The sequence below is a fragment of the Drosophila virilis genome, unplaced genomic scaffold (genome assembly GCF_030788295.1).
Source record: "Drosophila virilis strain 15010-1051.87 unplaced genomic scaffold, Dvir_AGI_RSII-ME tig00001625, whole genome shotgun sequence".
NCBI classification, from domain to species: domain Eukaryota; kingdom Metazoa; phylum Arthropoda; class Insecta; order Diptera; family Drosophilidae; genus Drosophila; species Drosophila virilis.
In genome coordinates, this window is record NW_027212850.1 from 287398 (window position 1) to 304514 (window position 17117).

The 17117-nt window shown below is 34.9% G+C and overlaps 1 protein-coding gene across 5 annotated transcripts in view; it reads left to right on the plus strand.

The window, feature by feature from the left end:
• chico (insulin receptor substrate 1 chico) overlaps window positions 1-15201 on the plus strand; it is a 98403-nt gene extending 83202 nt beyond the window's left edge. For 3 of the 5 annotated variants that reach the window (XM_002060048.4, XM_015168330.3, XM_070210968.1), the window contains 3 exons: window positions 8390-8490; window positions 8608-8707; window positions 13070-15201. In XM_002060048.4, coding sequence (XP_002060084.2) covers window positions 8390-8490; window positions 8608-8707; window positions 13070-14507 — 1639 coding nt within the window. In that variant the 3' untranslated portion in view covers window positions 14508-15201. Of the gene's footprint in view, window positions 1-2702; window positions 2761-8389; window positions 8491-8607; window positions 8708-13069 lie in introns of those variants that run through there. The other 2 variants (XR_011417317.1, XM_032433307.2) reach the window with 2 other exon arrangements.
• Window positions 15202-17117: the final 1916 nt, after the last annotated feature.

The following is a 17117-nucleotide window of genomic DNA, read 5'->3' on the forward strand; positions in this document are numbered from 1 at the left end:
CACATCCTAACAAAGGACCAGCCTGTACCTTCGAAAGCGCGTCGGCTAAACCCTGAAAAATTAGGGATAGAGAGAGAATTTGACTATATGCTGAAGCAGTGCATTTGCAGTCCAAGCAGCAGACAATGGGCGAGCCCACTACACATGGCACCCAAGAAGAACAAAAATAAAAAGCGGACATGCGGCGACTACAGACGGCTGAACCAAAGACAATATAAACACTAAGATGAGTAACACCATACAACAAAATGCTACTATGCTGCTTGATTTTTTGAAAATTGAGAACGAAAACGAAGTCTGTAGCATTGCTCTCTCACAGCCGAGAGAACGAAAAAGCTAAAAATAGAAATTGCTCTCAGCTTCGGCTCTATGTGGGCCGTGGAAGCAATTATGTTTGTATGCGTGTGAATATACCTACATAACAGCATATTTGAATGTGTTGTTATCCACTGCTCTGGCAAAGTCTCTGGCTGGCAAGAAACAATTTTTTTTGTTTTTTAGCGCAGATCACGACCAACCCAAAATATCTGTTGATGATTTTGTGTACATAGGAATAAAAAAAATTTTTAGGTCGATGCAAATATTTATGTAATTTTTTATATATGAAATCATTAATTAAATTATTATTATTTTTAAGTAATACAATATAAATTAAGGAAATAAAAGTGCAAATTTGTTGTTTTCAAAGATACATTTAATTAATTTGTATTTTTTTTATTTTATTATTTTTTGTTCGAATTATAAAGAACAAAGTCGCCGCTCGAATTAGCTACCGATGCCAAATCGGTACCCAGGGAACACAGCGAGGACGCCATTATAATTATAATGGGGTCATAACTAAATATGACCTTCGAGTCGACTTGAAATGTATTTGTATATTTTAGCACTCTTTTATTTCTTAATTGGATAATAAGATATTAATTTAATTTAAACAAATTATGTAAATATTTGCATCGACTTAGAAATACATATTTTCTGCGGAGCCAACCTCAGTACACAAAATGCATTCATATATCAAAATCTTAAAAAAGAAGGGCGCGCGTCAGACGCGTGCCAATAATGATATTTTCTTTTACGCCCATGATCAGCCCATTCGCAAACATTTATATGTTTGTGTCTATGTGTAGAGGTCGAAAATCAGAAATCCCAAAATCTTGTTAAATTTCCATCGTGGACAGGCAGGCAAGCAACAGGCACAGAAGCGCATAAATGCTTCTATTCATATACAAAATATGCAAGTATGCGTGAATAGCGAGTCCAAAATATTTTAAGTGCACACATGGCAACGCTTAGGGACCTAACCAACGATATCGAGCTAAAATGCAAGAATTTCGCATCGACGTGGCAAACCCTTTCTCTATTTCATATTACTCGTGCCTTCAAAAGGGTAGAAATGCCTCAGTATTTGGGAAAAATTGAATTTTTTGTGCAGTTTTGCTTGTCGGACACATACACACACACATTTAAACGATCCCTAAACATAGAGAGAGCATTGAGAGCTGAAAGTAAGTGCGAGCGAGCTAAAAGTTAACAGCGTTGCCGTTCTATCGTACAAATCATATGGAAGAGAATGTCAAGCACTTTCCTGTAGAGTAAGCGGTATAAAAATACATCATATGTATATCTTACTCCCTTACTCGAGAGTTTGGACCAGATGCGTCCGATACTTTTTGTGCCAACGTTGTTTCTATGTGATGTCCAGTCTATATGTTGTTTGGTTAGTGGTATAACTTAAGTCATTAGGTTGTAAATAAAGCACCCACAACATAACAATTTCGAGTCAAACAGTTAATTTGATAAGAGTTAATCCTTTAGGAATTCTTCCTAAATAGATCATTTAGTTATTGAATTAAATAAAAACAACTAGAGATTTTATTTCAAAACAGTACGGACATAGTTCATAGTAGTACAATGTAATATTTTTGTTATCTGTTGACGTTAGAATTATGTTTGCATTTTAAATAAAGAAAAATGCTTTAAGTCTAAAATGGCCTGGATGGATTTCTATGTTGGGAATATGTTATGCCTTTTCAACTTAAAACTTAAAACGCGATGTTCTCAATTTACATGGTTCGACCTGTCAGCACCAATAACATGTACAAATTTCATCCGGTTAGTCACAAATTTTGAGATAACAATTATTTATGCCCGAATGATTTTTTATTTGCATAGTTTATTTTTTTTAGGAATTTACTTGGATTTTTTGATTGAATTTTGAAAGTTTATCTTTTTAACTGAACCGTTCTTCTAGGGTTTTGTTTTTGAACCATAAAATCTTTTGACTTTCCATGTTAAATATTTAACACTAAACTGAAACTAATATCAGCCATCCATCGCCCAAGTGAAAAACGGGTGGGAGAAATTCGATTTCTAAACTTAATTTTGATTGATCCTTTAATTAAATTAAATTTATTTTCGTTCGATATATTACCGTTCAAATCATAAAGAATAATAGCTGTAATAATGAATCTACTTGAAAGTTATTAAGACACTGATTTCTCATTTAAAATAGCTTTACGTTCAATTTCAAACACATACTAATTTTAATAATATTTTTAGATTCAGAGTCAGTTAAAATGAATCTTAATGAGTTATTGCTTACAAATTTTATTTAGCTGATTTCGAAACGTCAATAACGTAACTAACATGTTTTTTGGTAAATCTTTAATATTTTTAAGGGGTATATTTCTCTATCCTTGCAGGTTTAATGATCAACAAAACGAGATTTTCAGCCCAATTATTTAATACATAAGGATATATGTACACATTTAGTTGCTAAACGCCTAATTAGAATTCAAATAATTCTAAGACAGTGGAGGTATTTTACTTGCCCGCCCAGCGAGATAAGCCCCTTTCCATTTTATAAGTGACGTAATTAAAGTCTACAGCTAAGAAGGAAAGTGAAGAGAAAACAGTGTAAAAATTAAAAATAATCTGAATTTAATTTAAAATTTTAGAATATACAATAAGTAGGGAAAAAGTAATAAAAAAAAGTTATTTAAAAAAAAGAAAATCAGAGTAACAGACAGGGAAGGTCAGTTTCGCCATTTTTCCTTTAACTCGGGAAATCATATGAGGAGTCAAAAATTTATTCACTTCACATATAATTGAAAATGAATGAATGAATAAGAAACATTAATTAATTTTGATAATTCACGAGAAGTGGAGAACATTAAATTTAGAGATAGAAAAATTAGCAAATTTTATTATGCTAGGAATAATTTAAATAACTTAATTAAAAGAAATACAAATATTTACATAGAATTAAAAAAGTCAGCGCTAGAAAACTAACAAAATAAATTTCTTTGGCAGCAAAAGGTTGTTATGTGTGTATATTCACACACAAACATTATTGCTGAGGGTACATTCTATATTTAGCATTTTCGCACGTTCAGCTGTGAAAGCGCAATATTAGCATTTTGTTGTAAGTAGTTACTCATGTAAGTTTTTATACTGTTATTGCCAAGATTGGCTACTTGCTAAATAATTTAGAATAGACAATTTTATAGGAGGAAGAGAAGACTCTGAGCAGAATACTTAATAATAATTGTTATAATTTTTACAGTTAATGCAAGACATAGTAAGTTGAACAAAATTAAATAGATATGATGTATAATTACGTGTTAGTCTAGTTGGCTGGTCAACTCAGAAATGTAGGAATGTAGAATTAACTTATAAATAAATGTTACACCAAGCATGGGCCTACGATTAAATGAAGAAGGAAGATTAATTATGTCTACTGGAACACGACGGAAATTGTACCCAATTTAAATCACAAAGCACAAACCAAATGATTCTTTTGAACAAATTCAATCCTGTCTGAATGAATATTGTGGTAACCAGATACATGAGACATACTCTATTATAGGTCGTACCAAAGATATATAAAGGGTCTTTGTCGTGTACTTCTTTGACCATCGCTTGATAAATCCCAAAACAATTCTGGTCCTATTGAGTCGAATTTCTAAAATGAAACCTAGATCCTTAACTTCATTACAAGTAACGTTGACAAGCTTGAGCGGTAACCTATCATAGGTGTAAGAAACCATTTAAGGAGGGCTTCTATAGAAAGTCACGACCCTACATTTCGTACAGTTTAAATTTGACAGGTTAACTTGACAAGCAGACTGAACCGACGAGCAGCCCGGTCGCAGAATACCTCGTTCATGGCCCGAGGCAATCGGTCGAAGGCAATACCGTACGTAATGGCGCGCTCCTCTAGGTCCTCCAGAAACTCAAGGGAGTCGGAGCGACCATCGTAGCTAATGCCCCACTTTCACACTTGTTCCGGAAAGTTTGCGAGAGGCTTGGCCTCCGACTGAGAATATGGCCGGGGAATATAAGGGCCACTATTCGTTTCGTAAGGGGTTCGCCCTGCCACTGTGCTACGGCGAGCTCCACTGCTTCTAACCTCATGAGCTTCCCCTACACCCGCGACGGCTAAGCTATGGATCGGAATCTGCAGACGCTCGTACAGTTGCGAGTTCCTCAGGTCTGGTTCCGATTTTTGACGCGGCCGTCCGCCAACGTCGGGTAGGGTGCCCCAGGGAGACGGCTCCAATGTTTTGGCGGTCTGAGATGCTAACTCAAGCGGAGCCCAAATTTCGAATGAATGACCGCCATCCTGCACGAAAGTGGATAGCCGCTTACGCAGCTCCTCCACGCGCCCCTCCTTTTCCAGCCCGAACTCATGGGCGATCGCCTCTAGTTCTTCTTTGCGTCGCTGCTGGATCCAGCGCATGCCTAAACCCGGATTTTGACACTCACCTGACTCCATTCGAAGTTTTTTATTACTCTCGGAACTCGGAACGGAACTCTCGTTCCGTTGATTTATGTTACTTACTTTAATTCGTGTCTTTTCTGCAGGTTTATTTTCTTTTCATTTATATTTCCTTCCGATCACTTCTCAGAAAACTACAAAAAATTAACCCACTTGGTCTTCTTTTTAATTTTTAGTCTTTGTTCATTTTTTTATTTTATTATTATTATTCACTGCCTATTATTAAGCTATAGTGATGAATTTAGTTTTCACCGCGCGTGAACTGAATTCGTCCCACTGTACAACCACGACGCCTTAAGTGAATGTTTCGACCAAACCATACCTCGAACTACTTCTACTACTACTACACTACTTCTATCGCAGCCCCGTACTACCTATTCTAGCGGGCCGTAGCCTCACGCCATCTACGCTATCGGGCCTTGGCCTCGCACCAACTACACTAGCAGGCTGTCGCCTCGCACCATCTACACCAACGGGCTTTGGCGTCACACCAACTCCACCATCTCCCTAGGTTCGTTGAGCAACCGATCAGCAACGCACGGTTGTAGCGGCGGGCGTCGGTTAAATTAAAACCAGGACTGGGTTCCTTGCCCTTAACTATGCGCTTAATGCCCACGATATGAGCTATAAGCTCAACAGTTCCTTGCCCTTTGCTCAACAATAATATTACTTAAATTACTTATAATATTAATGGCTCCTTGCCTCTACTCAAGGAGATACTTGACTAGTATTAACTAAATTAATTGCAATATTGGCGGTTTCTTGCCTCTTATCAAGCTATGATCTTAACCGAATACAATTACTTATATACTTGCGATGACTCCTTACTGTGATATTAAAAACTGTGGGGTGGCTGACCTCAGTGGCCGCCTCATAGGGCCTTGATGTGGTCTATATATTTTATACAATATTGCATTTCGGCATGTATTTGCTCTTTCGTGATAAACACATACATATATCATTTTTGGAAAAAATTAAAAATATGTTTTTGTCCAGGCCGATTACTGCTCAGCCTGATTAAGTACTGTTGTTTTTTCTAGCTCTTAGGATAACTAAATTGGGAAGTGCAGTAGGTTTTACAAGGTCTCTTCCCCAACGATAAAATTCCTGCTGACGTGTGCTTAGAGGGTAATCTGTAGCAGTACGGATATTAACCAGGTAGTGTTCACGGATAGTTCGGGGAGTGCTGCACCTCAGCGCCTTTCACTTAGTCCTAAGGAGAATATCTATAAAAGATTGGCCAAATTTGTTAGGCCACTAGCTAGAACTGGAGATTGCAAACTGGCATATGGTATATGGTAACAGTCTTTGTTTCTCGTTGTCGTTTTCTCGGTAGTTAACATTGATGTCCCTGAACGTCATAGGAAGTGTAACAAGATGCTCTCTTGCGACAAAGGCAATCGGAACCTCTGCGGAATATGGAGTTGCAGTGGCCATACCTGAATGCAGTATATTGCATCACATCGCTCACGCTGACAGGGCTAGCAGTTATTTTCCCCATATGGCGGGTGCAAGGAATATGGAGAATAGTACAAGCGCTGCACTTAACAACAAATATTTTTTTGTGTCAGTTACCAAATCTTCTTTTTCGGGTACACATATTTTGAAAACTCTCGAATCTTGTTTATTTATTATTTTTGTTTATTTTTTTTTTTGCAAGTATATACATAATTTCGAATTTTTATTGATATCAAGCTGCCAGTGACAGATGTGACTAATAAGCTGTCCGCTTTTCGTTGATAAGCCGACATATGAACCATATTATTTCAATTTTTAGTAACGACTGCGTGGAACTAGTTTTATTTTCATAATTTTTAATAATCAATACATGTAGTACTATGCCATTTTCAGTTCTAATCATAATTTATAGTGTCTGCGCCAGATATCAGATCATCCACGTAAAATTTATAAGTTGTCGCTTTAAGAGAAAAGCTGATCTCTTCGGTATTTTAAACGCTGAGCTCCCAAAAAGTTTGGTGACTCTAGCTCTTATTATTTACCAAATTTGCTTAAAAACATGATCTTGATATTGATTTTTATCGATTACTTGAAAACGGGACAAGTTATCGATTATCGGATCCAACTCGTACTGATCGGGGACCTGGAAAACCTAAGTTTAAATGTCAAGTCTGCAACTCTTATAGGTTCTGAGATTCTTTCGTTTATATATATTGATATATATACGTGTATATGTACTTGTATATAAATATAATTAGTTTTAGTTTAGTTATAATTAGTTTTTGCATATAAATATAATTAGTTTTATATCTTCGAGCTAAGCAATGCGAATAATTGCGTAAATAAATATATATTTGATTTATTATTAAGTTGCTACAGTTATTTATTAACTTCTTAGGTAGCTAAATTTTATATCCCATTTATTACCAGATGTGAATTTTTCTGAAAGTTATTTAATCTTTCCTGATGTTCCTAATTATCGTCTGCCAAATCTAAATCTTACAGCCCAAGTAATATTCAATTCACAAATTTAATATTTCGAATAATGTTAAATCCAAATTCTAATGAAAAGTCAGTTCGCCGGCCGACGCCAATATTTGGGGTATAATACATAATTGAATTTGCCGGTGGGCAAGATGCAAAGGGTTCGCAAGTAAATAATCGTCAATGACCATTAGTTAGTTTTTTATTTTTATTAACGTATTTTTTTTATATCGTCGGGTCCTAATCCGGTTCAATGATTAAGCCCAATGATTGAAATTTTTAAATTACGGAAGATCAGCTGAAGATCAATTTGCAACATTTTTCTAGTAAAAGGATCGTAAAACATACCACAAATAAATAATACTTTTCTTAAAAAAATAAAATAAATATTGTTGATTTTTGTGATCTTATCTTTATAAATATTTCATTAGCTGGCTCGATGTCCGGGCTTAAATCTAAAATCAGCATTAAATACAATCGGAAGGCACCTAAGCCTGATAGTGAACCTAAGCTAAACGCTACAAGGAGTTAATAAAAAATAAACAAAAATTCCATCTACCTTACAAACGACTTAGTTTAGTTTATGTGGACCTGGATAGACTGAGATCTGTACCCGGCCTAAATTACTACATTACAAAGTAATTCCCTTTGAGAATTATCGAACAAATATGTGTTCATCAATATTATACGTTACTTTAAGAATTTGTTTTGCATGACTATGTGCTTATAGATTTTTTTTAAGGGATTTATGTCGATATATAAACCTGTATACCCTGGCTGACTGACTGGTTGAAAGGTGATCAACGCACAGCGTTAACAATAATGGTTAAGCATCCACAATTAATCTCAAATTGAGTTTTAGAAGTCCTTGTGCCAATTCATTTAAGGCACACATGAATCACGGAATTTCACTCATGATCGATGATCTTTGCGAACATTTATTTAATGCGTTTTACCCAAAATTATCGAAAGATTTTTTTCGTCTTCAAGACTAAGATTGGAAGACAATGATAATTTCAACATTTGTTTTTTATTCGATTGACTTTCAAACTTATTTTGAAAAATAGTTAAATATTTAATTTAAATCACAAAACTTACCACGTGTAAGGCCAGCAAATAATTCGCTAGTCAAATATATATAAGTACAAAAATTTTCCTATTTTTCAGCTCAAGGACATCAAAAGCGATGATACCTGAAGAAAATATTGATGAAGATGTTCAAGACAACAGCAAAGTTGTACGAATAAACGGTACTGGCCCGATTCGAGGTAACGTCGCAAGCAAATATATTTTTATTTTATTTTATTATTAAAAATATTTTTCTATGTTACCAATTAAATCGACGTATAAAAACCTAAATTTAAATCAATTAAATGATTGGCCAGGATCAAACTCATTATTCAATGTTGCCGATGAAGACTTTAAGATCGATTTTCCCGAGCATTCACCTGCAAAACTAGAACAAGATGCCGATATCGATAACAAGTAAGTATAAAATTAGGGAATAGGGTTAATCTAGTTTGTAATACCAAAGACAATATGAATACTAAGATGAGTAACGCTATACAACAAAATTCTACTATGCAGCTTGCTTTTTTGAAAATTGAGAACGAAAACGAAATCTGTAGCATTGCGCTCTCGCAGGGCCGTGCAAGCAATTATGTTTGTATGCGTGTGAATATACATACATAACAGCATATTTGAATGTGTTGTTATCCACTGCTCTGGCAAAGTCTCTGGCTGGCAAAGAAACAATTTTCTTAGTTTTTTAGCGCAGATCACGACCTACCCAAAATTTCAGTTGATATATGAATGCATTTAGTGTACTGAAGTTGGCTCCGTACAATATATGTATTTTTAAGTCGATGCAAATATTTATTTAATTTTTTATATTTGAAATTATTAATATTATTATTATTATTTTTAAGTAATACAATATAAATTAAGGAAATAAAAGTGCAAATTTGTTGTTTTCAAAGATACATTTAATTAATTTTCATTTTTTTTTTTATTTTATTATTTTTTGTTCGAGTTATAAAGAACAAAGTCGCCACTCGAATTAGCTACCGATGCAAAATCGGTACCCAGGGAACACCACGAGGACGCCATTATAATTATCCGAGTCGACTTGAAATGTAATTGTATTTTTAGCACTCTTTTTATTTCTTAATTGGAGAATACAAATAATATTAATTTAATTTAAAGAAATTATGTAAGTATTTGCATCGACTTAGAAATACATATTTTCTGCGGAGCCAACCTCAGTACACAAAATGCATTCATATATCAACACAAATTTGGGATAGGTCAGGATCTGCGCTAGAAAACTAACAAAATTAATTTTTTGCCAGCTAAAGCCAGAGCAGTGAATAACACATACATACATACTTTAAGGTTCTTATGCTTATGTTCTTAATTCACACATACAACGAAAGTTGCATACACTGTCCAAAAAGAAAGGTGAAATCAATCTATGTGTGCTGTTTTCTTAACATAGTTATTGCGCAAGATGCAAGATGCGCCTTGTGTAAAAATAATATAAGTTCTTAAACTTTCCTGTAAAATTAATCGTTAATATATATCTAGGGTAGTATATTATTTAAATAAAGCATGCATTTCATGGATAAAGCACAAGCACTTTGCGTCGATCGTAAGTTATAAACTTTTTCGCTCAATGTACTTCGAAAACGAAGCGACGCAAAGCAGCATCGACCAGCTTTGCTGAAGGCAGGCTGGCGACTAACTTCGTAGCTCGTGTCAGCATCAGCAAGCCGCGACTTCGGCATTCGTTCGTCTGGTCTTTGGAGAACGAGCAACCAGTCGGCTGGCATGCCGTACGAAGCCTCAAAGGCCAGATGAAAGGCCATGCTAGAAATTTTGCGTCGCATTCAAATGTGTGGGCGTTAATCATCTTAGTGTTTATATTGTCTTTGGTAATACCGTGTTCCCATATTGTAGTTGTACAATTGTATATAAAAATCATAAGAGGTAAAAATTTTAACTCATATTAAGATGTCAGACATTTGGATGCCATAATATGGCTCTTTAGTCTGTATCTTTGCCTCTTCACTTGAAAAATATATGCATGAGCAAGATCGGTGATTATAATCCTATCATTATATTCAATAGACCCAAGATTGTGCCATACAAAAGCGCAAAGCTACGTTAAAAAAAAAAAATTTCAACTTCATGGGGAGGTATCACAGAAGTTAAAATTTCTTAATTCCTGTGTAGATACCAAGATTTATTTTATTTTTAAGTTTTATCTCCAAAATTTATTCTTATCGATATTTTCGAATTAATGCCAGCTTATATATCTACTAGTAAACCTATTTGGTATATTGTGGACGATAATAAATGTATAGAATGTAAATGTTTCATGTCTCTACCTTTTATAGTATCCAATATTAACACGTTCATAAAGACGGACACACTGATGTGGCTAAATAAATTCTGGTTGTTGACCTTTTCAAGAATAGATATTTACTTTATGCAGTATGATTTGATCCTGATATTTACATTTGCAAAATAAAAACAATATTAAACCTATAATTGAACATATAGGAATACCGAATGCTACCAACTGTGTAACACCTGTTTGTTTGTGTTTGAACTAGCACAAAACTTGGGATCAAACTGCGTTTGATTTGTTTGAGAATGATATTATCTCTAATCTTATATTTTTGAATGTTTGCCTTATTTTATTGTTGGAAAAAATTGCAAACAATGGGCGTTATACGATATATTTCATTTAGCTTGGAGCGCAAGTTTTTAAAGTTTTTAACAATTTCGCTTTTATTTACCGCTGTTATCATACCTAAAGTTGTGTATAGATTCCGGCCGGCACCACTTGCAACTTATTATACCTATTGAAATGGGTAGCCGAGTCGATGTAGCCATGTCCGTCTGTCTGCCCGTATGCATGCAAGGATATCACCTTTATACTATATCTATACCTATAAGAGCTAGAGACTCAAAATTTTGCTGAAGCTCCTCATAGTGCCTGCGCAGATCGAGTTTGTTTCCGATAATCGATCGTTTACTTCGTTTCCAAGCAATCGATAAAAATCGATATCGACATCTTTTTTTTTTTTGAGCAAATATGGTAAATAATAGGAGCTAGAGTCACCAAACATGATATGTTACTTCTAAAATATTATATATATGACTATCTATCATTTCATATCTATCATTTTATACCTATCGCCACCTCCCCTATACCACCGCACCACTAGAATTCAAGTTAATAACACTACTTGTATTGCCCCCCAATTTAAGCCACAATTTAAATGCAATTGACTTTTTGAGAATACAAGGTACAATAAGATATTCTGTAGAAAATTTCATTAGTGTTGGTTAAGAAACACGTGTATGCGGTTGCTAGCGCGAATTCTAAGAATTTCTGTATACATGTACACACACAAATATATGCGCGTTTTCTTCGAATTCTATCAAGAGCAATGCAATTTCGATTGTATTGTTTTCTGTGCTGCTATTTTAATTCGTTTTTTCATTATATTTTAATGATTGGTTTGGCTGTTGAGTTGAGGCGGTGGCAAGCGGTGTAGTCTGTCGCGAGTGTGAGCCCTACCGAGGAAACTATTTTTTTTAATAATTCTTTATAACCACAAACGAGCGCGTAGGGAGAGATAAGTTTGGTGTTGGAATATGAGGATTCAGGGCATCCCCTAGTCAGGAACTTCCGACTTGAACCTCTTCCTTGTTTTTATACCCTGAACCCTTAAAAATGGGTATAAGGTTATATTGTATTTTTGCAAAATCCAAATGTATGTAACAGCCAGAAGGAAGCATCGCCGAACCCATAAAGTATATATATTCTTGATCAGCACCAATAGCCGAGTCGATCTAACCATGTCCGTCTGTCTGTTTGTCCGTCTGTCCGTATGTATGAACGCAGGGATCTCAGAACCTATAAGAGCTAGAGACTTAAAATTAGATGTAGATGCTTAGTGCCTGCGCAGATCGCGTTTGTTTCCGATAATCGATAACTGACTCCGTTTCCAAGCAATCGATCAAAATCGATGTCGACATGCTAGTTTTTGAGCATTTTGGGTAAATAATAAGAGCTAGAGTCACCAAACATGGTATGTGGCTTCTAGAATATCATATACATGTCAAATATCTTTCATTTTATATCTATCGCCACCTTCCCGCTACCGCGCCACAGAGCTATAAATCAAGTTAATAACCCAACTTTTATTGGCAACCAATTTAAGCCAGAATTTAAATGCAAATGACTTTTTGCGAATTTACAAATATTCTATGGTACAATAAGATATACTGTAGAAAATTTCATGAAGATCGGTTAAAAAAAAACCAGTTATATGCAATTGCACAATTGAATGGGGCAGCAGCTTTAAGAATTTCTGTATACATGTACACACACACATTCATGCGCGTCTGCTTCGCAGTCTAACAGCATGGTAATTGCGACTTTTTGCCGTGATGCTATTTTAGTTTCTTTTGTTATTATAAGTACTTAATTGGTGTGGCTGCTGAGTGGACACATAGCATGTGGTGCGGTCTGTCGCGAGTTTGAGCCCTGCCAAGGGAAGTTTTTTTTTTAATTTACTTGGTGTTGGAATAAGAGGGTTCACGTTATTGGTGCTGAAATAAGAGGTTTCAGGATATTCCCTAGTCGGGAGCTCCCGACTAGAACCTATTACTTATTCTTTTCATATTCATAGATTTGTGCATATAATTAAAATGCTTGTTTTCTATTTTTGTATGTAACTTTTGTGTACATAAGGTTCCATTAAGTCGAGCACTTACCTCTCTACATTTTGTACTGGTATACACTTAAATATATACTTACTTTCTTTCTAGGTGCGAACGTCCAAGTCGAGCTTATTCGATTGGAAGTAGGGTAGAACACTTTAAATTGAGTAAACTTCTTGGAAATATAAATGAGCTGGATAATACTTCACCGCGGGTTCGAGCGTATTCAGTTGGATCAAAGTCAAAAATACCACGTTGCGATATCCAGCGAGGTGTTCTTTTTTCAAAGTTAACAAACGGTCATCATCATAAAGGAAGTATTTGTAATGTAGATGTTCAAACATGCAGTGAAATTATCGGACTAAATACTCCAAAAGAAATTAAATCTACGAGTGCTCCACTTTTAAATTTAAGAAATTACATTAGTCCTGTCCGCATGAGTGATTTAATGGAAATTGATTTTTCCAAAGTTACTCAGGTATCCAACACTTCACAACAGCAAAGAATGTTTAAAAATTGTCAAGTACCTGTAATGCAAACTGAAACTCTAGCTCAAAAAAGGATTGCCAGCGATAGTCCGAATTCATATGGCAATATCAAGCGTATTGAAATGAATCAGCAAAATGATTTGACTAGTAAGTTTAAAGTAACAAAATGTGGAGAAAACTCCGATACTGGATATTTAGAAATGAAACCAGTTGGCAAAGTGTGCCCTAATTCCAAGCAATTAAGTCTTGATGACCAGATGGAAAAGCTAAGGTTACAAAATCAATGCTTACGATTGGGAGCAATGCAGGATGAACCTAGGAATAATAATAGTGGTTGCTGTGTTATGTCAGAAAGAAATGGAGATTTGAAAGAGTCTCAACACCCTACAAATATAAATATATATAATGCCGAAAATGTTGACAAAATTTTCCTAACAAGTAAAGATCATACCAAGCTGGAAAAAAATAAAACGGAAAATGCAATATTAAATTGTGGCTTGGATATAGGTAATTCTGCCACAGTGGGTAGAAAACTAATACATTCTATTAGTAACGAAGACTACACGAAGCATGTAACCAAATCAAATGCATCTGACATCAAGGAAGTTGGCTACCAAATTCTTCAAATCAAAAGTGATAGTTCTCTTATTTCAAAGAAAAAAAATCAAAGGCCATCTTATAAACAACAAATAAGTCGACAAATTCATTTAGAAGGTTTGAAAAACGTTGATCGAAATGAGGCAATATTAAATACGCCCACTAAATGTAAATTATTAAACGAAAAAGAATCAAATGTTTTAAATGAGGATGCATTTTCAGAGCATATTCTAGATCAGGGTGCGACTGGATTGTCTTCAGAATTGTGCGAATATGAACTATATTATGCAAGCTTAGACCTCCCACAGTGTAGTGGACAAATGGCAACAAATAGCCATACAAAAGTGTCATGTGAATCTTCGCCAACACCAATTTGCTTTGAGAGTAACAGTTCATATGCAAAAATTGATTTTGATCAATCGGATTCATCGTCTGCTTCATCAAAAATTTGTAATATCTAAAATCTATACGTATACATAATAAATACTTTTTTTTAAAGTAAAAAGCGAGTAAAAATTTTATGAACAAAATGATTATAGCATGATAATAATACTTTAAAAACCCTTCAAATTGATAAGATCTTATATCTGTTTGCAAAAATTCAAGATTTGTTTCATCAGAATAAATTATATTTTTGTATGTTCATTCATATTTTTCATGGTGTCAGTCGTATTAGAACCAAAGAGATCTTCGGTGCACTGAAATAGCGGTGAAACAACACTCTTTATGTGTATAACGATTAAGATGTTGTGTATATTTTAATTAATACATCTGACTCAGCAATAGTGCTTTGAAAAATTGTTATTTTAACATTACAACTGTTAATTATTAAAAAAATATATAGCTCGGGATTTGTAAATCGGATGTTTTAGTTGAATATGATCAATCTTAGGTTTCGTTTCAACGGTAGATTAAGATAAATATTGTTTATTGAATTACTTACTCGGAAGGTGTGATTACATAGGATTGTGTTATATAACAAATCGTAGCGAAAGTAAACAAAGCGGATCGTCTTGGATTCGTTTTGGTTACTTTGCAAAATTGATCGTTTTATTGTTGTTGTTGTTTGGAAGATATTTATCTGTTTTCTTCATGACTTTCAAAAAAAAAAAATTACCAATTAACTGCGTCTGATGAGAATGCAGCTAAGGTTTCGATAGTATCGGTATAGTGTTATGTAGACAAGCGAACCCGAATTGGTACGTGCCAATTTTAGCGAAGCGACAATTATTAGTTAAAATTTTGAGTAATGCAAGTGACCGATGTGTACCAAATGCATGAAGCGAGCGAACTTAACTAACTCAATGCGCAGCATTGCGGCCTTCGCATAAGTAAAGCTATTCTATGTAAATATATTGTTAAAAGCGAAATTTAGGCAATTGCGTTGCAGAGCGAGTATTATAAGATAAATTATGATTCTGCTCTTATAAGTTGCAAGGTCGCTCCAGTTGTTTTAGCTGCGTAGCCAGACAATTATCTTTTTTTAAAGTATTTCCCAACCAATAACTTTACAATTGAAAAGTGTAAAGTCTCGTATTGTTAATCAGGTAGATATTACTGCCCAACTTATTTATTTCCCGACGACGACCAACGCAGACGTACGCTTTTAGTCCGCACTGAATGGTAGGTAAGACGTTTTATCAATTCGCGCAGCTAAGTGTAGCAATTCATAGTTTTCCATATACGGCGACAACTTGTTCATAGTGCTGCCTCTTGACAGAAGCAGATTCCTAATTTAAGTAGAGATTTCATCAGCAGACGCTTCTTTTCTACCATCTTGCACACTATCAATTCTTTCGACGATAAGGTATCCGTTAGATTATTTTTTTCTTTTGATTGATAAAAATCCAGATTTTCTTAGCTCGTCGTATTCCAAATTGCTTTTATAAGAATCTTGGAAAAGATATGGAAGTCCGCTAATAAACCGAATCGTAAATGGCCAAAACATTTTCTATCTGCAGGTTAACCTTGCAGAACCTGTCATCAACACTTGTCCATCCATATTGAGCATCTATTTTTGATCGGTATATCGTACATGGCGTATTCTAAAACTACTGAAATTGTAATTACGTTCTGCAGCTCTAAGGCACCACAATTTCTTTGCGAACTATATTAGGTTATTTATCGTCGTTAAAACTTATACATAAATCATCTACGTAATGGTGTTTAAAATTAGCGATCACGGCTTATGGCATTTCTCTTATGAACCATTGTGTATTACGATTCTTGATATATTCTGAACAATATGGTTGGTAGACGGTTCCGAAAATCAACATTGTCACGCCAACGGAACCGTTAAATGTTATGATTGTCATGTTAGAATTTGCGAATAGAATCTCTGTCAGCCGCTACTACAATTTCTCGTTTTCTGAATTGCAGATATTTTGCCTAAAGTGAATTAGTTTGTTTAGGACCTGTTATAAAAGACGATTTCTTGGGGTGACTTCATTTACTGTTGCTGCGGCGTAAAATACGGCTGTTTACTTCTTCCGGTTTCTTTCCACAGTAGTCCCATTTAGAAATAGTGTTCGTTGTGAGTTGTGAAAAAATTTGGCACAGCCGAAAAAACTCGAATTACTCGGGTGCGTGCCTTTATTTTGTTCAATATAATAGACGCAAGTAGTCAATGGCAGAGAAAAAAACGGTAACGAGACTGTATGTATTTTGCATGCGCATTTAGTTTTTGTTTTGTTGTTTGTTTATTTTTTGTTTATTTTTTTTTCTTTTTCGTCCTTTTCCTTATGCGCGACAAAATCCGTTGATCATTTGAATGCTTTCGAAACGAAACCTCTTATCCCAACGCATTCCCACTCATTCAATTCGATTTCTTTCGTTTCAATGTTGTGCGTCCGAGTTCTACGTGACTCACTCAAACATATTCGATTTTGCATTCAATTTCACTCAACTTATTTTTGGCATTGTTTATTTGAACGTGTTTCATGCAGATCTCTAATTAGTATGTAGCAAATGATTCAAATTTCGTTGTTTGTTTGGACTCACAACGACAGCTAACTTCTCTGGCAAATGTACTTAACCATTCAAAAAAGTGGTTTGGCGTGGTTTTTATCGGG